General features: G+C 40.2%; 1 protein-coding gene across 4 annotated transcripts in view; it reads right to left on the minus strand.

Annotated features, from left to right (window-relative positions):
• The window catches only part of NR3C2 (nuclear receptor subfamily 3 group C member 2), a 190,412-nt gene that overhangs the window by 26,411 nt on the left and 140,333 nt on the right, over window positions 1–23,668 (minus strand). For 3 of the 4 annotated variants that reach the window (XM_053975771.1, XM_053975772.1, XM_053975770.1), the window contains 2 exons: window positions 5,262–5,600; window positions 4,708–4,852 (listed from right to left, as the gene is read on the minus strand). In XM_053975771.1, coding sequence (XP_053831746.1) covers window positions 4,708–4,852; window positions 5,262–5,600 — 484 coding nt within the window. Of the gene's footprint in view, window positions 1–4,703; window positions 4,853–5,261; window positions 5,601–23,668 lie in introns of all 4 variants that reach the window. The other variant, XM_053975773.1, reaches the window with a different exon arrangement.

Raw genomic sequence — 23,668 nt, forward strand, 5'->3', positions numbered from 1 at the left:
TGTAAATGCTTTTTATTCCTTCCTGAGCCTCTGAAAGTTTGCCAGCCAATGCCCTGACTTAATGTATGGGTGGAAGCAGATACCTGGGATGTTGTCACCAGTAGCCGGCGGGACAGCAACTGCCTGAGCCCATTAAAACTGAGCAAAAAGGAGCATCCCTTGCCTTTCTCTGGAACTCAGGCACCTGATTTCTGCACTGCAAAGTCAGAAACTCCTACTTTTGAAAGGCTGGGCTTGTTTCTTGTAGACATGAACTGTCACACCACCTCTTTTCAAAAATGTTGAATGTTTTCCCTCAAAAGGGCACAGCCAGGGAAAGAGTCATGGTAGCCTTTAGTTCTGTGATTAATTCATCCAGTAAGGGAAAAAGCAATGGAAGTTGCAACTAGCTGCCCTACCTTCCAGAACCATGCATTAGAAATCCTGTTTAAGGCTGCTCCCTGTAGTAAAGAGTATTTTGCAGAGTTTCAGCCAGAATCCCTGAAAATGAGCTGGTGTTACAAATTCATGGGGTTTTGTATATCCATTGCTTTGTTCTTGCACCCATTCCAGCCAGCACTACTTGGGTTTTCTGCTTTCAATTTGTATGATTTTACCCATTTAATGCTCTGGACTTAGATTATCCACACATGTGCCTGCCTCAGGTTGAATTATATTAGAAAATTTTAGCTAAAGTCTTTGGTTAAATCTTAAAGAGAAATTTTCTCCCTCCCTTGAGTTAAAAAAACTCTTTTTTTTTTTTTTTCTTGCAAGATTTCTGTTACTTTTGCAGGAGGAACCTGAAAAGTCTCAGAGCTTAGGGTTTGAATTAGGGACAGTCTTTTCCCATGTCTTAAGGAAATCTTCCCCATTAATATCTCTGTTCTCCCAAATCCCTAGATCCATTCAAGGTAAGGCTTCCCCAATGACAACAAATGAAGAAAAACCTCCTAGAGTCTCTCACTGCATAATCCTTACATCTCATCCAACCTGATCAAAGGAGTCACATGGGAAAAATATTATGGGATAGTATAACTCAAGGGTTTTGTTAAGGATACAGTCTTCAAAGCATGTACCTGAAGGGCTTAAACTATGATTTCGCAGACGACCTTAATTTTGGAATTTTGCAACTTCTTGAATTTGAGTTTGCACAGCCTACAAACATAACTACAATACCTTTTGAGTGTTATCCCATATGCAGAAGTCATTCTTTATGAGTGCTTACCCTCAATACGAGTTATGTGGTGTCATGTGTATCACAATCTTCTAAAGATTTACTGTGGATTAAAATCAAAGCTGTTTCTACAGAATATTGGTTTTGATCACAGCCACTACATTACAAAAAAAATGGATTAAAAAACTGCATGTGCCATAACTTAAACAAACACAACACAAAACACCCTGCTTTATGACTCTTTTCAGGCTGTTTTTTAGGCATTTCTGTGACAGGCTGAGCAGCCATTTTCTTATCCCTCAGTTAAAATCTTTGTGTTCAGTTAAGCCCAATTAAATCAATGGAATATATGCCTGAACCATAAAGACAAACAGTACACTTAATTAGATAGGTAGCATGACTAAATGAAGGCAGACAAATATTTCCAGTCTTCCACAAGCCTAACAGGAAATCAAACCACATATGAGTAGGGAGGCATTTTGCACTGTATTTATACAATCAAAGCTACATTTAACAGCTATTAAAAATACGGATCCTCATTTGCTATTGGCCTTGTTTACAGACTTTCAGAACAAGAAAGAAAATAAGATCATATATCATGGCCCTCCAGAAACACTACAACTTCCTTTTACTCACAGTAGTTAAGAGTAAACGGAAAATTCGTTTAACGTAAAACAAAGCCACGTAATTCCACTAATGCCAACCTCTACTTTCACTCATTTTTAACTGTTCATTGAAGAAAATGCTGAACTCTCTGGGGCATCAAGGGCCTGGTCAAGGACATTGCTTATTTTTTCTTGTATAGAAATGGGAAATGACCTCTCCAGTCACAATATGAAGAAATACCAAGAAAATCTTGGCCAGGTGATAACAGAAATGCAATTCTCTCAAACCAGTAAAAGGAAAGGCATTGTAAAGCATCCCTTTTCATTCTGCATCAATTAATAAATGTCCTAAAATGCCAAGGGCAGTAAAACACACAGAAAGTTTCACCAAGTAAACCTCAGGGAGGTCTAATAAACTCTGTGGCACAGAAACAAAGGCCAGTGCTTATAATTACACAGCACATTTCCAAATTCATGGTACTCAAAAAGTAAAGGTAAGACCAGCCTTCAGCAATTTCAGAGCAAAGCTTCAAAGCACTTCATGAACTGGAATATGTATTGTATTTTGTATTGTGGGAATGGTTTCCACATTGAACTGTATTGTACAGTTCCAGTAAGTAATCTCTGGCCTTACCTCAAAACTGGGAAAAGCACTGCATCTCTTAACTTAGAATCACAAAACAGTAGCTTGGGAGGGATCTCTGGAGGTCTCAAGTCCAACCCCCTGTTCCCTCCAGAGCTAATTTTGACATTGGAGCAGGCTGCTTGGGGCTTTGCCCAGTGAAGGCTTGGACATCATCTGGGACCAAGACTCCAAGGTCTCTCTGGGCACCTGCTCAGCTGATTCACCATCTCATTAGGAAATGTCTTCTCCTGCTGCTCAGGAGGCAGTGTATTGTTCCAAGCTTGGGATCATAAACTCTCATTCTTCCCCTGAGCACCTCCATGAAGAGCCAGGCTGCTTCTTTTCTACAACTCATTAGGAAGCTGAAGGGTGGTGCATTAAATCTGCATTATACCATCAGGTCCCTCACTGTCCCAATCAGCCCTGACCACCTCAGCCAATCTCCACTGGCTCTCTGCAGATTCTGAACAACTTTATTTTGCCAGAGAGCCCTAAACTCAGGCTCCAAATGCAGTCTCAACCACCATTCTGAGAGGCAATGCGAGAAACTGGAACAAATGCTTGGCACGATGCCCAGTGAGTATGAAACACAAGCAATGTGTGTGTGAAAGAAAACCCGTCCTGTTCCAGAGATATGTCTGTTACTGTTTCGGAGTGAACACCAAACATCCTGCTCTTTCACCTCCAGGGAAATTTCTTGTCCTGATTAGCTACTTCAAAAGGCCCTTTCCCCTTCTCACATCTCTTGGCAATTTTTTTTTTTCTCTATTTATAAGCAATTGCCTTCTCTCTGCAATAAGTATATTGCCAAATAAGCAGGAGACGAGACCACTATCTCAATTACATATCTGGTTTGGGATATTTTAATTTTGCACTCATTTTTCCAACAGGATCCCTACCTCAACCTCAGTATAATTCTACAGGCACTTATCTTCCAGGCTTGCAGCATAAAACTCTCAATTGATCTCAAGTTCTCAAAGTTGCTTCTAGCTGCAGTAGAACAAGAGCAAGCAATGCACACACTTTTATTTGCAAGCAGGATTGATTTCTCTGTCCAATAAATTCTGACCCCCTGACTGACTTTCTTGAGATGAGAAAAAGCAGCTTTCGTGTTTGAACTGTTAGTCTACATTCCCCCAGGAGAACTAAACTCTTCAAAGTTCACATTTTCACTTACCTCTAGCTACAGATACCTTTTTTTTTTTTTCTGTGACAATTCTCTAATGTTCAAGTCATAATGGAGGTGCTTTCAACAAGGAAAATGGCTGACACTACATTTTCGGCCACATGAAGTAAATCACCAGTTCCCACTCTTAAAAAAAAAAACAAACCCAAACCAAACAATCCTTGTTTGATATTGCTCACTGCTTTGGGACCCATCTCATACTCGTTAATTATTTAGGGATTCCTAAATCAAAGACAGACTATTAAGATGGACAGCGACAAAGCATCTTTTCCAAGAAAAAGATTTCAGAATGCATCTAGAGATTAAGTGTAAGTTATTTTTTTGTTAATTCTTTTCCTGTTTTGGTTTTTTTTTCTCCAAGTGCACCCATATCCTATTGATTATGTCTCCTTTTTACCTCTAAAAACAAAAAAAAAAAAACAAACCCAACCTTCTGGGATAAGCAAATGATGCAAGCCCCATTTGACTGCCTGTGCATTCACTTAGATTTTTGACTTTACTGTCTTGTAATAAACACTAGGAGAATGGAACAGAAATTAAATTATAGTCATCAAAAGCAAAGCACTAAACACACACAAACATAAAATATGAAGGAACACATACTCAGACGGAATGGTTGATCCTTCTTTTTGTCTGAATGCATCATAAAAGAAGTTATGTTTCATTACTGAAAAAACATTTTGGCTTCTTTCATGGTCACAAAGAAGGGTAATTAAGACTGTCAAGAAAACACATTGAACAGCTGTATATTGTTAACAAAAGCGCCATTATATGACTGCTCTGAAAAACCCCAGTAATTTAAACATTCACATTTCCTAGAAGTTGGATATTTTTCCAAGCCCCAGTAGATACCAAAAAATGTTCTTTTCTATAAATCGTGGTTGTGTATCAGTCACATTTCAAACCAGTGGGATGGTCCCAGTTTGAGAACACATCCCCACACATAAGGAGAAGTGGACAGCAGTAATCAAAGGTTTGGCAATCGAAATGTGAGTCACTGAAAAAAAATTAAAACTTCAGCTGCTTTTTAAGGCAGAATTAGCTGAAATTTTCTTAGACTGCAAGTATGCCTGAAAAACCAAATAAAGACAGCAATCCTTCCAGCTTGCACTGAAATGGGCCATTAAGGAATACTTACTCATCAAAGATCAGGTCTGGAGCAAAATAGAGGAACTGGCTGTTTGTATGTTTGTACGACCTCCAACTCAAGGCAAACGATGACAGACACATCCATGAATACTGAATTAAAGTAATTTGGTCCTCGAGAGGCAAGTTTCTAAATCCTAGAGATCAAACCAGAAAATACACATGAACTACAAGGGCTGGTCAAACCATCACCAAACACATTGCTTACTACTTTTCCAATATTCACAAACAAGAGCAACACTCCCAGTTCGGGAAAAATAAAACCGTAATTTTTAATTCCAATGACAAAACATGTTTTCTTCTTAAGAGGCTATTACTGAAAAGGAAAGCTTTTTAAGTATCAATCACAGACATTTGAAACAAAATTTACATAAAATAAGGAAAAAAACCCAAGTATCTTCTCTCAGAGGTTCATCTCACACCCCCACCAGTTGCCAGTTTTCTCAACACAGTCCATGGATTAAGGATGCAATTTGCCAAGCAAATATTTCTCTGAACTAAAAGAAACAGTGAAGTGACATCTCAGCAGATGACTCATGGTCCTACCTGGAAGTATCTTTGCCCACTTCACCACCTGAATCATCTGCTTGCCGGCCAGGCGGTTTAAGGTGGAAAGCAGGTACTCCGCTGTGTCCGGCTTCGAGCTGTCGTATCCTGCGTACACGATCTCCGGCTCGATGCTTTCAAGGATCTTAACAGGAGAGGGAGTAAGTGCTGGTGAGATAGCAGACATGTGGGGGACAAGTGCAGTGTTGACAGAGGGCTCGGTCACGGGCGCGATGTACGTCGTCCCTTCCTCGGGGCTCTGCGGGGGCGGCTGCTGCCGCTGCTGGGGCTGCTCCTCGTGCATCCCTTTCAATTTCCCCAACTTTTTGGACTTCCGGGCTGTGAAGATGAGCAATGTGAGAACTAAGTCAGCACAGAAAGCCAGCAAAACTCTGGGCTTTACACAGGAAATGAAAGCCAAAGAATAATCTCAAAGCTCATAAGTGAAACAGGCGCAGGACCTTAAGAAATACCTCACTGCCTGCAGCATCGTCACACTGGAAAAAAGACCAAAAGACACCTCTAAGCTCATTTTCACTGCTTTACTGGATGTTTTTATACATGACAGAATGCCCAGTATCTGCCTCCATACAGACATGCATAAAACATCCTAGTTACTGTGGTCAGTGCCAACTAAACATTTCAGAACTGTAATCACTTATCACCTACAAGACTGCAATTCATGGTCTCCATTGCATTGGTCATCAAAAGAAATTTGCACAATATTAGCAGACCCAGAGCCCTCCTAAGCTTTTGCCTCAACTTGAAATGTAGTCAATCCATTTTGAACAGCTCAAGTTAGTCAAGTCCCGTTCCTTTTGCTGCTTTGATATGTCCATAACAGCTTTACCCATTTCTCTTGAATATTTAAAGCTTAAATATTTAGCCACTTAAAGAAGAAAAACTGAACTTCATGTAACACCTTTTTCACTGCTATCAACTTTTCTCTGATGATTTGCCTTCCCTTTTCTTTTAATTTCCTTTTTTTTTTGTCTTTAATTCTACCCACCCTACTTTCCTTTAGTAAGTACTCTTAGAAGCCAGCAATGCTACGGTCTTTGACTCCTTGAAGAGGAGCCAGCCATTCCCTGTGGGCTGGATTCCCAAATTTGCCATAGCATGAGAAAAGAATTGGAATTAAAAATCAAGACGATTCTGTTAAAAAACCACACACAAAGAACCAAACCTAACACCCATCATGACCCTTTTTGCAATAGGGAAACGTAACAACAACAAATAATCTTTAAAATCAATAAATAATGAACTACATTTAAGTCTTTGCAGATCTTCAGAGTAACTTCTTTCAAATGACATCTTTCTTATCTATCTGGACACAGCTAAAATCCTTGTCTGGGCTTTTATCTTCCTCTCTCTTGATTCTTACAACATTCCTTTTACTGGCATCAATAAATACAAGCCTATCTCACTCCCACTTGGAATAGTATTGCAAATAGCCCCTTCCTAGTCCATATCCTTCCCCAAGTTTACCTCCTCAAGTTTCTTCCCATCATCAATTCCCCTCCCCTATCTTTCCTTAAATATAACCCCTTTTCTTCAGTTCCAGGATCCTTTCTGGACAACTTCCACCTCTCCAAAATGTTCACTTCCACTCCAGCTCAGCATGCCATGCCACTTCCTCCTGGGATGCTTTCAAAGCTTGCTCTGTGAGCTTCTTCCTACTCCTCTTATTTACGGCACAGGAAACTCCCCAGTGAGACCCACAGAACCACCTCATTACTCTTCTACAAACCAGTATTTTAAGAAATTCCCCTCAACAGCAGAGCTGCTGCTGCCCTAAGGCCACTTCTGGTGACAGCAGCCATTAATGTTTCACTGTTTCCTTGACACTGGGGCTGCCTGCCCAGAGCCAGTGGCTGGGAATGAGCAAGGCAGGATACAGATGCCCAGGGTCCAGGACAATGCACACCCAAGTGCAACAATAGCCTGTTGTTTTCAACACTTCCTTGCCGGGACAGTACCTTGAACTCAGAGGAGATGGTTCATCCCAAGATTCAAAAGAAAAAATTATTTATTAGGGTAAACATGAGGCACTGCTACAGAAAACAATGATGTCATTACTCATACCCAAAATTTTGAACGTGCCCAATGAGATGCTCCTTGACTATGGCGTTCAAAAGGCAAAAATAAAATTCACTGCTACTGCAGCACATCCTGCACGGAGCAGGGAGTCCAAAATCCCAACATCAGTTTGTAATCATTTCCACCACACCATGAAGGATCTTCCTGGCTGATCCCAGTGCAAACAACCCTCAGATAGCCTACAGAGAACTTCAGAGATCTTTGTTTAACTTTTATCACTTTCTCTTCTGAGAGCTGGAGGAAATTAGGTGAAGGAAATTAATTTCATTGATTCACTTCAGCATGTATGTCTGCTTTTGAGAATTCCTTATTTCCTCCATGCCTGCAGACATACAGACCAAGTGAGTGAGGCAAGTTGAATTTTTTAATAAAAGGACTGAATATGCAAATAAAAATGTACTGCTCCTAATAAAATTTAAAGTTCTTTTGTTCAGCTAACTACATCTACTTAAAAACCTCTTAATTACCAAAAGCATTAGCACAGGCTACATAGGAATAGCTGTCCATTTGGAGTTATAAGGAAGAGGTGAGACAAGTATCTGCCAGCAAAGGTTTCACTGCAGCTTAATCTGTCTCAAGACACAAGAATTGTGAGAAGATCCTTCTAAAAGTCTGTTTAAATCCTATTTCTTACTTTCCTATTACAAAATTCTTAAAAAAGCTCATTCAAACAACGAAGCACAAGCAAAGGATTTTTCTATCCTCTGGTGCATCAAGCTACATGGATGCAACATCCATTCTTCAAGATATCATTTTCAACTCTAGTACCCAAAAATCCATTTTACAAAGCAGCAGCTGATCATTTTATTAAACAAGCATTTTCCTCACTCTGCAAAATAAAACAGAGGGAGTTATAGGCAAAGCAGACAACCCTGGAAAGTTCAGTCCTGAAAAGGAAATGAAAATACAGTTGTTCCCCATGTGGTGCAGTTGCACCTACATAAGGATGTCCTGGTGAAATCACTGTGAGCACTAAATGTAGTTTGCATTTATCTTAGAAAGGCAAAGCTGGAAATACAGTTTTTTCAACAAAATAAATCCCAAAAGCAAAGCAACGATGAGCAAGCTCTGCTGAATGTCTGATAATGAGTTAACAGAGCCACCGGGCACTGAAAACAGAGTTTAAAAATAAGTCTGAAGAGATAGAGATTAGTGTTTGCTGCTATTATTCATTAAGTTTTTCAGGCACTATTTTTTTTCTGTTATCAAAACAGGACTAAAAATAAAGAACTCTACACATTTTTACATGTTTACAGAGGCAAAAAAATGCATTTGCACCAAACTACACCAGAATAAAAAAAAAAGTGTTGGTTTACCAACTCCATCAAGTATCTTGAAGCACAGATAACTGATCACATACTTAAGATATGTTTGTATGTTCTATTCTCCAAGAGTTTTTTATTAAAAGAAAAAAAAAAAATTCTTCCACGTATAAAACTGGCATAAAAATGTGTTTTAGTTTCATTTTCTTCCATTATAATGCCTTTAAAATGAAGCTGAGAAAAACATTACTGCTTGACAGTCATGTTTACAGTGAAGAAAACTGTATTTTTCATTTGGCTCCATGCCAGCACTGTAGCTCAACTGGTTTGGTAACTCCCACAGAAACCAACAAGTAAAGATTAAATACAAACTGAGCAGTACATACTCCGAGGCGCTCTTTAAAAGCTGTTTTTCACATCTGCTCTCTCACTCCAATACCAACTACAAAACTGACTAAGCCACCTCTGAAATGGAGAGTAAAAGCCATGCTCATCAGGATTACGCCCTGAAAATGCTCAAGAAATCCCTGGCTCTCCACACTGACCAGGGGATGGAGCAAGCATGGGGCATTTCAAGTGACAGAGCTGAAGTCTGAAGCCTGTCTGGGGTTAGGACAAGAGTTTCATCCAAATGGCTGTTTAGCAGTGACTGCAGGACTTCTCGCCCTGCTGTTCAGTGTTATGCAGCTAAAATATCTCCTATTTTTCTATCACCTGAGACAGAGTAATAGGTGAAGAAAAACAAACAATAGAGAAAGACACGGCAAATATACCCGAGGTTAAAATCTCAACTATCTGTCATGACTTTTGCTGAGTATTTTAGGTGGTCCTTATGCTCCAATTAAAAGAAATAAGGTGTAACATTTGGAAAGTCACAAACCTGGACTTTAAAAAGGCTCTTCCAACAGGCATTCTCTGTAGCTCTAACAATAAATAATGGAACAAATAAGATGCAAGTCATTTGGACAGCTGGTTCCTTAATATTGAACCCTCACATGGAAGTCTCCTGTTCCAAAGCTGAAACAGGGATTCTGCCATCTCAGGATGGAAGTTTTTGTGCCATCTGTGAAATGCTGAATAGGTTTCTAGTCATCTGCAACAAGGAATACTCTTCTCTACAGGCTACTCTAGGTCCAATAACAGGACATTTATCTGGATGTGGCCCTATTGTAAAGTGGCTTTGGAATACAAATTAACACGACCATCAGCTACATAATGGCATTCCTTATTTTTAAGGGTAAAGCTTGAGGGTTTAGGGTAGCCACAAGATGGGTAAACTACCCTACTCTCTTTTTAGAAATATCATAGTAAACTTATACATGCTACACAAGTTGGGTCTAGAGGGAGATAATACATGTAGGTTATATACATTATATACTCCCTTTGTGCCTAGGGAATATACACAAATTAAGTTATGGACTCCACACACCCAATCAGTATTTTTCATAGGCTCAAAATTAATAATTTTATCGCATTACTGTTAAAAAAGAGGGATCCAGAAACATCGAAGAACAAAATGTTTTTAATAGTAGATAAGCCCCCATAAATATTATTATTTAATTCAGCAGATTTCTAAGAGAGTAGTGTATCTTGTTTGTAGAACTGTACTAATGTTCAAATTTAGAAGATGAACAATGTAAAATGCTCTGCAGATTCACGCTCACTTCCAGTACTCTGAAAGTAAAAAAAGTATACGAAGTCTGAAGTTTAGAAAATAAGCTGTAGTTCTTTGTAGAGTGAATCACAAGACTTGTGATGACAATCCCCTGAAATCGAAATTTATATTTTTCTTAAAGATAATATTCAGAGCTTGCCTTGATATCCATCAGAAAAATAATTTACTGTTTGTATTCCTAAAGTAACAATTTAGATTACTAAGATCTTTATTTAATCCCATCTGTAAAGCTCTGCCAGAGCCAGGACCAAGGTGATCCTGACCCAACAGATCTTTATTATATTCTATGCATATTTGAATCCATGGGGGATAGCAAAAGCACATTATAAGAACATATGCTACCTCTAGTGTAAAGCAGAGAGCTTTAGTGGAGGGAGTGGGGAAACCAGAATGGACACAGCAGAGGACACAAGAAGTGGTGGAGGTTTAAAAAAGATGTAAAGGAGAAAGCAGCAAATGGAGTAAATACACTAAACATAAAAGACAAGGCAGGGGAGGTGCAAATCACTATAAGCATTTCAAACGAGGTATAATTTGGGATTATTTCTAAGTGTGTGCTGTACCACTAGTGGTCTAGGCAGCCTGAGGGTAGACAATATGCTGCAAAACAAACTCACTGTGGCCACCTGTAACTCTGTGCCCGAGCCAGTGAACAGCTGCATTTCAAACACTCGGGTTCCTCCACTGAGGTCCAGTGCCCGAGCTCCACACCTGAGCTACAACCACCACCTCCTTCCCAGCCTCCACAGCTGCCAGCTTTCTCCCTTCCACCCCATGCCAAATGCTTAAGGATTTCCCTGCACACCCTGCCACTACCACCTCCCTCTGCTCTCCAAATTCAACCTCCAGGGCCTTGGTGCACCACAGTTACCAAAAGTGCCAATTCTCCCCTCAAGGCAGCTCTGACTCAAGGTAGATTCTTCTCTAAGGCCTCACTCAGTGCCTCCAACTTTGTACAGATAAATGCTCCATCAAAATGCCACTTTTCTCTCCTCTGAATCTTTTCATCATGTTTGACTGGTGACTTTGCCTCACTTACTTCAATGAGCTGACATCTGTTCTCATTAGCTATTTTACTGCTACCACAAATAGTGTTTTCCCTTCCCCCAAATCTGTTGTATCTTGACATGAAAATTTTGAGCTATCTTGGTACAGACGTTTTTTCACTTAGTTGTCTAGCACAATGGGAATGAGATTTTGCTGAGAAATTTCTAGACAATAATACAGACTTCATACATACACACACACATATGCCTGGGAATGCATGGAATAAAGCGAAAAGCACTAATGCAAGCAACATCTTACAGCATTATCCCATTTTCCCTACAAAGTGCACTCAGGCACACTTCTTTACTTCCAGAAACACAGAAGGAACAACCAAGATAGGACCCTAAAGCTTCCATAAAACCCATTACCCACTTTGGGAAGCAAACCACTGATTTTCAGGTAGCTCCAGAAGATGAAGAACCTCTAAATGTAACCCCAAGTGTTAGAATCATAGAATATCCTGAGCTGGAAGGAGTCCACAAGGATCCACGAGTCCAACTCCTGTTGTGCCATGTGTGAGAGGAAGGATCAGGTACAGATCTGGGAGGCACACGGGCAAGCAGATGAGTCACTGCTTTAACTGGAGAGACCAAGGGGAGGAAGCAAATGAAAAGCAACTACTGAAGCAGGGACAACTTGTACAGGGACTTAAAAGGAGAGCACAAAATTACTTTATCATGTAAGACACACTGCCAAAAGGACTCGACTCTTGCAAAGCAGAGGCCTTTCAAGGGTGATTTCTGCAGTGGCATTTGGGATATGCTGAAGAGACCCAGTAGTCTGCCTAAATATGCAAAGAAAGGAATACTGCAGCTGGTAAGGAAGAAAACAAAGGTCCTGGCTTCATGTGGCAAAAAAATTTAAAAATCTGTTTCTGACAGCTGTGACCCAGAGGAGAAAGTGATAGAAAATGCTATCACTTGCTGTTGAGCCTGAGGAATCGGTAGTCTAATTAACAAAATGAAGAAAATTTCCTGATTTCTTATCCTCCACAGGCAGAAGGAAGTTTTTACTGGACAATTAGCTCCAATCCAATGATTGAATTCAGTGGAATGAAATGCAAGGCATAATTGAAACAATGACATAGTTTGGCATACTGTTTATTAATCAATAAATAACCCTTTAATCTGACAACTTAAAAGATTGGACAACTTAAATACATGGAATAAATGTCCATGAAATCTGATCTATGGAAATGTCACAGTTTATTTGCCTTTGATCAGACCCTGCAAAGAGCCAGGACCATCCATAAGTGCAATCCTTATTCTTGGTTTACATCTGGATACCAATAAGGGAGGTACAACACAGATGGAAAAAAGAGCTTCTGATGCACATTTTAATAGTAATTGTGTACTATTTTCATTATGTTCACCTAGACGTATTTTGGTTCATTATTCTAGTTGGATTTAAACTCCTAATAAAACAGACTGCAACCAGGTAAATATTACTTTGGTTACTTACAGAACAAAACTCAGAAGTGTTTGCATTTTGCTTTGTTTGGAACAGATTCTAATAAATGGTGCAGTACAATGCTGCTGGAGCACAGGCCTGTAAAGCACAGGAACAATATATCTGAAGCAGCTTATCCTATCGCCTTGAGCAGGATCAACCGTACTTTGCTCAACTCAGCATGTTATTAATCTCCAATAAAGAGAATTCCACAACATCCCACCACTACCTAACCACTCTGTGTTCTCCCAGCATCTTCAATGTTGCATCATTTTTGTCTGCAGTGAGGCTGATTTCTCTCCATCATTCCCCCAGTGGCCATAAAGAACAACTTATCATTCCTGTCCTCTTTTACACCACTTTTTGAATTGAAAGACTGGTATCATGACCTTCTTAAAGCCTCTCCCTTCTACACTAACATGAAATGAGTTTCTTTGACTCTTTGTTTCTTTTTTCTTTTCTAAGCATCTTATTATCCTTGTTCTTCCCTGGACAGACCTGTACACACCTTTCTTCAGACACATGATACGAATTTCAGGAAGATTCAGTTTAGATCTTAAAGGAAGTTTTCTAAATTTAAAGACCTGATGTGAAAAAACGGAACAGGTTAACAAGAGACCTGTAGATACGTTCACACTGGACAAGTCCAAGAAGAGATGAGAGACATGTCCTTCACAAAGGTACCACAGGTACTGCAATCCCACCAATCGGCACAGGAACAGATGGGACAATTTTGCAAGGCTGCCCCATCCCCACCACCCCACCCAGAAGTGCTGAGACCAGACACAACCATCAGGCCCACACTTGCCAGCTCTGACAAGAAGCAGAGTGATTCCTTGGCATCACATAAGACTTTGCCCATTTTTGCAACAATTTCACCTCGCTGACTCTAAATTTAACTCACAATCATCACACAACTGCACTCCTTTCTTCCCTGCCATACCTCAGCAGCTGCTCTCAGTTATCCCACTTCTCCATGCCTCAACTTGCACTTGTCAACATCCCAGTCTGTACCAAAAATGCCACCATGTTTATTTCCAACACTGGAACTGAAGATGCTTTTGAGTTCTGATCCAAATTTGTAGATTTATATATTTACTCCTTACTTTGTTATATATGTAATCATTACAATTACTACTGGATCCTCAACAGGACTCTACTCCAGACATCCTCCCAGTATAACAAGACACCACTCTGGAAGAACACTATTCTGAGTGATTACATGCCCACTTAATGAGAAATCTTGTACTATTTTAATGAAAAATCCACGTTTTCCTCTGATTACACTTACGGCTCAAGATACTGAGCAGTGAAATGCAAACACCTGCAGGGAGGTGGCACCTCACACCAACGTTGGCACACAGCAGTTGTCTCAAAAATCTTCAGGTGAAAGTCCAGATCAAATCTTGTGTATTTTGAGGCCTGACCCAGGGGTGAAGCTCAGGTTACCCACCTGTTTGTCATGTGGGACAGTGAAGAGCACAGCAATTAAAAAGGAAAGGCACTGGGGAGTGTTTGGGTAAGAGACAGAGGAATTAATCCCTTTTTAAGTTGAGTTTCAGGCTAAGCTTTCATGAAGAGACAGCGGACAAAAGTGACAAAAGAAAGACAAGATCCAAAGTGCATTTTACAGGAATATTTAGGTTGTCAGGGAAAATGTCTAACACATTTGCTTGTTTCTCAGCAATCCTCAAAGTGATAATTAAATGAAAAATAACAGTTTCATAGGGGTACTCCTCCCTGTGTGGGAACAACTTTCACCAAATGCCAATTAGTGGTTTCCTGTTAAAATCAAATCAAGCTGGTTTTGATAAAGTTTTTTAATGAGAAATGGCTAAAGTATGAAAATTTCCCCCCACACATATTTCATATTAAATCCCAAAATCACATAACACAATCTCACATCTAACACTTTTGGTATATAAAGCTCTCTCTTGTACTTCTTCATTAATTTCAAAAGAAATTATTTACTAAATATTTAAATCATCCAATAAACAAAGCCTTAAAAAAAGGCTTACAAAAGTAAATTATAATGTTGATGAAAGCCAATCTTAATCAGTCTTTTTCAGATGCTCCCAAAACTCATTTTTACTGATTATTTATTCATTCTTCAAGCGTATGGCAAATTCAATAATTCTTGAGCTAAGAGTTGTCTACTAAATGCATCAGTGGTTTTGATTATTCTCTTTGACATCAAATAAAGACAAGCAGTAAAATGTCAACAACAAATGCAAAGATGAGATCACCTACAACTCCAAGACACCTGTTGGAATGAAACACCAGCAGCTTGAACTGCAAGCATTGGTAATAATTTGATTAAGAAGAAAGTTAAGGAAACTTTGGAGAACAGATTTTGACTGCACCAGACTGAATACTCTTGGCTGTGGTCGCTGGTTTCTGCCTTATGCCAAGTGACAACGTTCCTCCCAAGACACCCATTCCCATCCAGCCTTCTGCAACTCCTCATCCAAGTCTTCTCTCTTGCTTTTATTTGGGTTGATACCCAGTGTTCCATGTCTGTTATATGATTTATGTGCCCCCTCCATCCTGATCACAACATGATAAAACCCTGACACTTACCACGTATAAAACTTCATATTTACATCGAAGACAAAGGTTCTCAACAAGCGTTTCAGAGTCCTTCAAAATCAAACTGTGCCACAGCACCTCTCGTTCCATATCTTGAGTGCTCAGACTTCCAATTCATGCTAAAGAGTGTTTCATTTTTGTTCTTGCTAGAACTAAGCTTTGTAAGTGCTGCCCTTCCCTCTGTGGTCTTTCTGGGTATGTCATTACCACACTTGATTTTTTTTTTTCCCCCCAAGCAACAAAAATTGTGAGATCCTTTGTCTCCTCCTCTGTATGACTTCCATATCCCCAAGTTTTTATCAGCTCAGATTTCTGTCAAATGACCTTACTCCTAATACATCGAATGCTGCTGATCTGACTCTCATCTTCTAGAAATTATCTACCCCACTTCCCAGAACAGCAAAGCTACCTGTGAAATATGACCAGGCTGTTTATCTTCTGCAGTCATCTTGGCCATATTTTTCACCATCTAGTTCATGATTAGTCATTAAAAAAGAAAAAAAGAGTATAACCCTGTTAATCTCCTGCTTCAATAAATCACCCTGAACATTAGTGAAAACACTCTGTAGGTAATATCAACCATATTATGGGGTAATGGCAAATCTCTACCATTACCCATTTGTATGATCTGGGAAAGCTGACAGCAAAGAACCACAAAAGCACACAAATCACCAGCCCCAGTGAGAAGGAATATGTGCACTGGGTGGTTTAGAAACACTCCATCCAGTGCCTTCACCTTGCCTCCCTCTTGGTTAAACACCAGTTTCTCATTGCTGTGTATTTCTAAGGCTTAAATGTGCTCAACGTTCCCTTCATGACCTGCTGGGAAATGTTCTTTCTACTGCCATTGGACTTTTTGAGCCAGGTATGCCCGCCACACCTCACACTTATTTTAGCAAAACACAGATACTAAAAATGGAAAGCCATGCACTTGGGAATTGGTGGGGAGAAAAAAAGAGAAGAAGAAATAAGATTAATAACAAAAACCGCAATTCAGCATTGTGAGCCCACCCTGCTTTGGCCAAGGTTGTTGCAAGCATGGCAAGTTAAATCTTCATGCCCTCTTATTCAGGTGGAAATTCTCTGAAGCAACAGTTTGGTGAAAAGGACAAGTTCCTCCTGCTCCTACAGCTTCTCTCATGATGGGGAAGTGAGTAATGGAAACACATCATCACAAACCACAGGGGAAGGTTTCTAAAGGGTTCTGGTGACAACCAGCAGCTCTGGAAAAAGAGGAACAGGAGACACAGGCAGGTTTTCACAGCAAAGACTACGCTTTTACTATGAAGAAGAGTAAAAAGGATATGGACTTACAGCACTGTGGAAGGAAGCTGTAATAATAATATCATTGTGGAAGTGATAATTTGGTGATTCAGGAAAAAACAAAACATCACCAAGAGCCGCATGTAACAACTTTGAGAAATGCTGAAAATCTTCCTCTCAGAAAACTGTGATCACCCATCCTGTGCTTTGAACCAAAGCAAGGCAGCATGTACAGAATATGAAGCTCTGGGCAGGCTCTGAGCCTGCACAGCCAAAATCAGACAGCACCCCCAGAGCCTGCGTGCACAGCACCACTGTGGGGCACGAGGCAGGCTGGGACACACACTCCTGGCAGGAGCCCAGCAGGGATGCAGCTCCTTTGCAAGGCTGGCAGCCCAGGGTGCTGTGCCTTGGATGGTACAGTGGAGAGTCCAGAAGATAGAATGGGAAGTCTGGATCCAGCAGCCGCACACCAAAAGCCTGAAAGGCTGTTCCTGGAGGAACGACAAATGTTGCTGGCAGCTGGGCACTTGCAGAAGGGAGACCTGGAACCAGGAAAATGTGAAAAAATAAAGCATGAACCAGATTAGGACTTTGATCAGGTTCTGCTCGATGTGAGGTGTGAGGTGGCTCTTGCACCACTGCAGTGCATCTTCTCCAGCAGCCTTCGCACACAGAATAAAATCATGAGCAAAATGCCAAGTACAAGGACACACTTTCAATATTGCTTTTAATTAATGCCAAAGAGATTACTCTGACATTACCAGTCCTCTTCAAAATTCTGCATTTTTAACTGTCATTCACAAATAATTTCTTAATAGTTGTCACATGTGACTGTTCTCATAGTTATCTACAATATTCAAGAATCACAGAATCATTTAGGTTGGAAAATACCTTTAAAATCATTGAGTCCAACCATTAACCCAACCCTGCCAAGTCCACCACTAAACCATATCTCTAAGCACCAGATCTACATGATTTCTGAAGGAAAACATCCTTCCCCGGGCAGCCTCTTCCAGTGCTTGACAGCCCTTTCAGTGGAGAAACTTTTCCTAACATCCAATCTAAACATTCCATTCATGAGGATTATTCAAGTTGGAAAATTAAGAGGGTCACACCAAGAGCACGGCAAGAGCAGTACACATGGAGTAAGATGGACACAAAAGCAGGAAAAGTTAACTGCTGAACAAATTGGCTCCTACAACATCTTCAATGGCAGGTTTATAAACAATAGGCAAATTATCTATTACTTATTATTATCTATTACTTATTTATTACTTTCTTAAATATTATTTGTTTGTTATTTATTACTTAAATAGTATTGTTTATTACTTAAAGGTCTTTTCCATCATGCTGGTATTTTTAAAGGTCTTTTGAAAGAACTGATAATAACCCAGCTGAATGTTCAAGCTAAAAAATTATTGACTGGATTCCCTCAGAAGAAAATGCTACATAATAAATGCAAATAAAAATGCATTAAAGTTAATGGCATTTCAAAACACTTTGCAGTTAAAGTTTAAATGAAAAATAAAATTTAACCATATGTATACCTTAAATTGCTTGTGCCTTACACAAAGGGGTTTATTTTCCTTTAAAATTTATGAAATCATGGTTGGTAGAAAATTCTAAAGAAAAACAAGAGGATATACTTTTGCTGTATTTATGTTTTCCCCAGGTTTTCAGATTTTTTTCTCCTTCTTTTTTTCTCAAAAAGATAGGAACAATGACAATATAAACCACATAAGCTCCAGTAACTGAAAATAATAGTGCAATTTAAAACTCTACTACTATGAGCTCTTAAACAGAAAATAGAAAGCTGGGCAAAAAGGTGAAGTACTATATCTTATTGCTGGTTATCTTAATTAACCTATTTTTCAGATTATTGAAATATTTCAATGTATAAAATTAAGGGTATCTGCCAGTGAAGCCTACAAATCACACCCAGCATCTTGTGCACAAAGTGTCTTACATATGTAAATGTATGCAGATCCAAGACTGGGATTTCACAGGCAGCCTCTGCAGACAGAATGATGAACTGTGTCATTTGCAAGGTGAAATCTATTTTATGTCCCTTCCAGATCCAAAGGGTCCTTCAGCAAGCTGCTCCTCACTGCTGTGGGATACCAGTGCCGGGAAGGCTCGGCAGTGTTTCACAGGGGAGCTGAGGCAGGGAAGGATTCCAGCCCTGATCTTTCCAAACATTTTTGTCCCCTCTGCACGTATGGCACATCCCATGGCAGAAGAGGGACCTTCCCTGAACATGTAGAACAGGGAGGGATGTCTGGTCACGAGGTCACATCCGAGGTGCTCGGACCAACCTGCCCATGAAAGGGGAGTGGCGGTTGCCTCCAAGTGACACCACATAGAACATTCCCATCCTCTAGGCTTCAGCACACGGGAGTGACACCAGGAGAATCTGTGCCATCGTGGTGGCAACGCAGGACACATCCCAGGGGCTGCTGCCAGGATGCTGCCTGCCTTACAGGATGCACACAGGTGGTGGCATAAGACCCCATGACAAGGTGTGGGACTGGGGGTCTCACTGTGACATGCCCCAGTGCCACCACGGGGACGGACACAACTGAGGAACAGCAGCATGAAGCAGGAGCCAAAGGAAAACATCTCGTGTGATAGCAAGAGCCTCACCAAATCCAACCACAGTGTATGCTGGGAGAAACTTCCCAAATCCATGAAGTCGTTCTGGTCCGTAATTAACTGAAAATTAATTACAGAGTCTTGAAAAGAGCATAAACCAAAAATGGGCCAGCATACCTTCATAGTGCAGTTGCTCACTCTGAATCTCTTCCAACAATTAAGCCTAGCATATGTTACTGGAGTTAAAAAAAAAAAAAAGATAACAAAAAACCAAACAAAATATGATTCCCAAAAAAGTTTTGGAGTCCTACTTGCCAAATGGGATATAGCTGTCTGCAGAGCACACACATACCTTCTAGAAATGAGAAGGATGATTTAATGTGATACTTGGCAACTTCAGTTTTGCAGAAATTATAGGTTGCAGACGCTTCTTATAAAATCAAAACAATAACATAATTAGGTAAATTATTTGCTGACTTGATGAATAATTTTCTAAAGATTATTAAAGGATGTAAGAGCGTAGAAAATGCTCCAATTTTTCAACAAACAAATCGAGGAGGTAAACAATAAAACTGCCAAATTATTTTGGCTGAACATTCACAAAAAGGTGCATTTTGTATCACTGAATTACACATATTTTTAACAAGGTGCCTAATCATGGCATGCTGCCACCAGTCAAAATATTTTTTTTTTTTAATTTAGAAAAAAAAAAAAATTACCATGCTGGAAAGTAGAAGTTATGCCATCAAAACAAAATGGAAAGACTGACAGAGTACAAAAGCACTCTATTTTACTATTTTAAAAATATTGAGAAAGAATATTACCGAAAGAGAGAAAAAAAACCTAAGAAAAAAGATCAGTAGATTAATCAGAGATTGTGCAAAAATGTGCAGCAGGAAACATGGAACACTATTTCTCATTTCCAGTTTTCCATTATAGAGATTAGTATCTTCAGTAAGAGCAGGAAGACAATCTCAAACTGTGAAATTACAAAATTTGCTTCATAACTCCCCCTATTTCTGTAAGTAGGAGGAGCTGCACTGGGGGCAGCCTGGGGTCCTTCACTCCCATCTGTACATGGGGAGGGTGGCAAAGGGGAGTCAAGTTCCTTTCCAGCCCATGGGAGACATGACCTTGTTCCCTAATGCAACATTTCTTCTAGATCAACTGCAGGTTTGGTGCTTTGGTTTTTTTCCTTTAAATGAGGGGATAAAACATCATAGTTATGTAGAAGTGGATAATAAATGCCCATGGTTTCAGCAACTTGCAGACTTTCCAGCCCTGAGCTATGCTGATGACTATTTTGCATATCATCTTACTCTATTTCTCATGAACCAAGCACATCAGCACCTCTGATATACTCTGGGATTGTTTTTATATTTGCTTTTCTTTGGAGGGTGAGAGCTGAGCTTGGCCCTACTCCACCAAAAGCACAGCACAGTGCAGTGTGTCACAGCTACACAGAGTACTCTGCTGCAAAGAGAACTTTAAACTAAGCTGCATTTATAAATTCATTTTTCTCCAGCTCCTTACTGTTCATACTACCTAATAACATACTTGCCCATTTTGCCTGTAAGTCCAAGCTCGAAACAGGTAAAAGTCCATTTTTACTGGAGTAATGTATATGCTTGGCAAAACCAAACTGACCACATGAAACTACAACCCACAATGCATCTTCATAACATGACCTTACTCATTCTCTTCAAGCGAAATATGAAAAAAATGTTTAGTACCAAACCTTGGCATTTTATATGAAAATCACAGTTTTCAAATATGAATTAATATATCTTTTTGTCATTTCCACCTCCATTTTTTGTGATGATCTCCAACGTATCAGAAACGCCCTGCAACACCACACAGAAGCTCCCAAAATTGAGATGCTGCGTGCTCCCAAAATTGAGATGCAGAGCTTACCACTGGAGACAGATGGCCTAAGCAGAGAAAAATCCTAAAGCTCCCAGCATTTTCTGCAAGAGCTGGGCTGGCTCAAAGGCTGGAAGGTCCAGAAGCATGATTTGGGAGCCCCTGAGCATATCTAACCAGTAATGCTGCCCCCTGGGCTGAGGGTGCTTTACCTCTCTTTGGCAGACCTCCCCTCTCCCTCCAGCTTGCCCTTTCCCTCTTTGACCAAGCAGAAGGCACTGCAGTGCATGGAAATCCAGAACTGCTCCTCTGCCATCTCGTTCATGGCAGTGATGAAAAGACCTCCTTTATCACATTTTGGTTCCTTTACGTAGCGTAAAGGGATTAAATCAGGAGTGAGAATGTCACCTGAAGTTTCTGTGATGAAAATCACTTAAACAGCTGAACTCCAAATCTCAACTACGTGCCAGCTGTAAACTGCAGAGGCAGACTTGGCCTTCCAGGTCAAAGAGTCACAGACATTAAAGTTGGGAAAAGATCTCTAAGAACATCGAGTCCAACTGCTAACCCAGCACTGCCAAGTCCACCACTAAGCCTTGTCCCCAAGTGCCACATCCGCACGGTTTTTGACCGCTTCCAGGGATGGTAATTCCATCCTGGCCAGCCCACTTCAGTGTCTGACCAACTTTTCAATGAAGATATTTCTCCTAAAATCTGATCTAAACCTCACTTGGCACAACCTAATGCCATTTTCTTTCATCCTGTAGCTTGTTTCATGTAAGGAGAGACCAACTGGTCACCATCTTGCTACACCCTCCTTTCCGGCAGTTGTAGAGAGTGATTAGTGAGCCTCCTTAGTGATTAGTGAGCCTCCCTTTCTAAGGAGCTAAACAGTCCCAGCTCCCTCAGCCACTCCTCATCAGAGCTGTGCTCCAGATCCTTCACCACCTTCACTGTCCTTGTCTGGACTCACTCCAGCACCTAAATGTCTTTCTTGTAGTGAGGGACCCAAAGCTGCAATAAAAACAGGTCACAAATGATGATTTCCAGCAATCCACCAAGTTCCAATAAAAGAGAAGATTTTTCAGTGCATTCCTAATTTACAGCATTCCAGTCAGTATTTAAAAAAAAAATTAAAAACAGAAAAAAAAAAAAAAAAAAAAAAAAAAAGCAACCCCCTTTAGCAAAGTTTCCCTCCTGTCTTGCTTTTCTGCAGAGGACATCATGTGAACACATCCTTTGAAACCCACCTGGACATCATAGGGATGAACTTGTGACATTGCAGATGAAGTGTCCCCTGCTGCCGTTTCCTAAGGTTCTCAAGCCCTGGGTTTTGCTGGAACTCCACTGGCACTGCACAGGGCACATCCAGGAGGGATGCCCTACACCAGCTGCCAGCAGGATGCAGCAACATTCCCAGCACTGCAGAGAGCTGACTTCCCTGCTCCACAATGATTTTCAGCACTAGTTTTCTGGGATGAAGGAGCTGCTACCGTGGAGCTCCTGTTTCATCAAACAAAGGCATTTTGTTTCCCTTGCTAGGCTGAACAGTGCAGATCAAAACCAAGGGAAAGCTGTTACCTCCCCAGCATGCCACAATCTGGCCCTGTTTTCCCTTGGGAAAAGGAAATAAGAGGCCTAGGGTGCAATGTAGTATCTCAAAATTAGGAAGGGGGTTGAAAGAGAGCCTAACTGGGCTACTCTCTTTGAAAAAGTAAGGTGCAGCTTGTTTGAGTATTTCTGCCAGGAGACAAGACAGAAAAAAGAAGTCTGGGCGGTAGAAAAAGGCAGCAGGCAGGAACCAGGAGTTTGCACATAACCTATGAAAGACAAAGCAGCTCAATATGTAGAACTAAATTCAGCTGCCAGGAGAATAAGTCCAGGAGGACAAAAAGTGAATTTTGAGATAGGGAGGAATTAATGTGACCATGTTGCAATTTTCTGTACAGTAAAAACACTCTAAGGGAAGGGTAACTGTACATCAGGGAAAGGACCTGCAGCAGTATTCAAACCCCTGTTCACAGACAACATCATAAACACAGGAGTGGTGGAAAAAAGGCATTTGTAATAACATTTGCTCAGATGATGGTTTGAGTCAGGAAATCCACTGAAGCACAGACAGAAACACATAGCCATTACCAAAGAAGGATTAAAACAACATAGAAAAACCTCTTATAAATTTTGTTATCATACTGTTTTCAGTATGCTTTTGATAATTAGCAAGAAAACATTTTCCTTATTGTTCTTGATATATGAACAATGCAGTAACATAATCAAAATTATTGCACATCCTTACAGTCACAGAAAAAAAAAAATCGATAAAAATGCTGAATAAGCACCAAAGAACTTGAGAGGTGAACTTGAGAGGTTTCACTATGTGTGAATTTGCTTTCATGATGGTGTTACATGTTTTTCAGCATCCAGGAGAATGCTCATCATAAAAAAAAACAACCAAAAACCACAACAACAACAAAAAAAAACAACAAACCAAAACAAAAAAACCCCACGCAATAGTTGAAATCTTAACATTTTTAGCTTAAGGTAATCTACTAAAATTATTGTCG

Source organism: Vidua macroura, chromosome 4 (assembly GCF_024509145.1).
Source record: "Vidua macroura isolate BioBank_ID:100142 chromosome 4, ASM2450914v1, whole genome shotgun sequence".
NCBI classification, from domain to species: domain Eukaryota; kingdom Metazoa; phylum Chordata; class Aves; order Passeriformes; family Viduidae; genus Vidua; species Vidua macroura.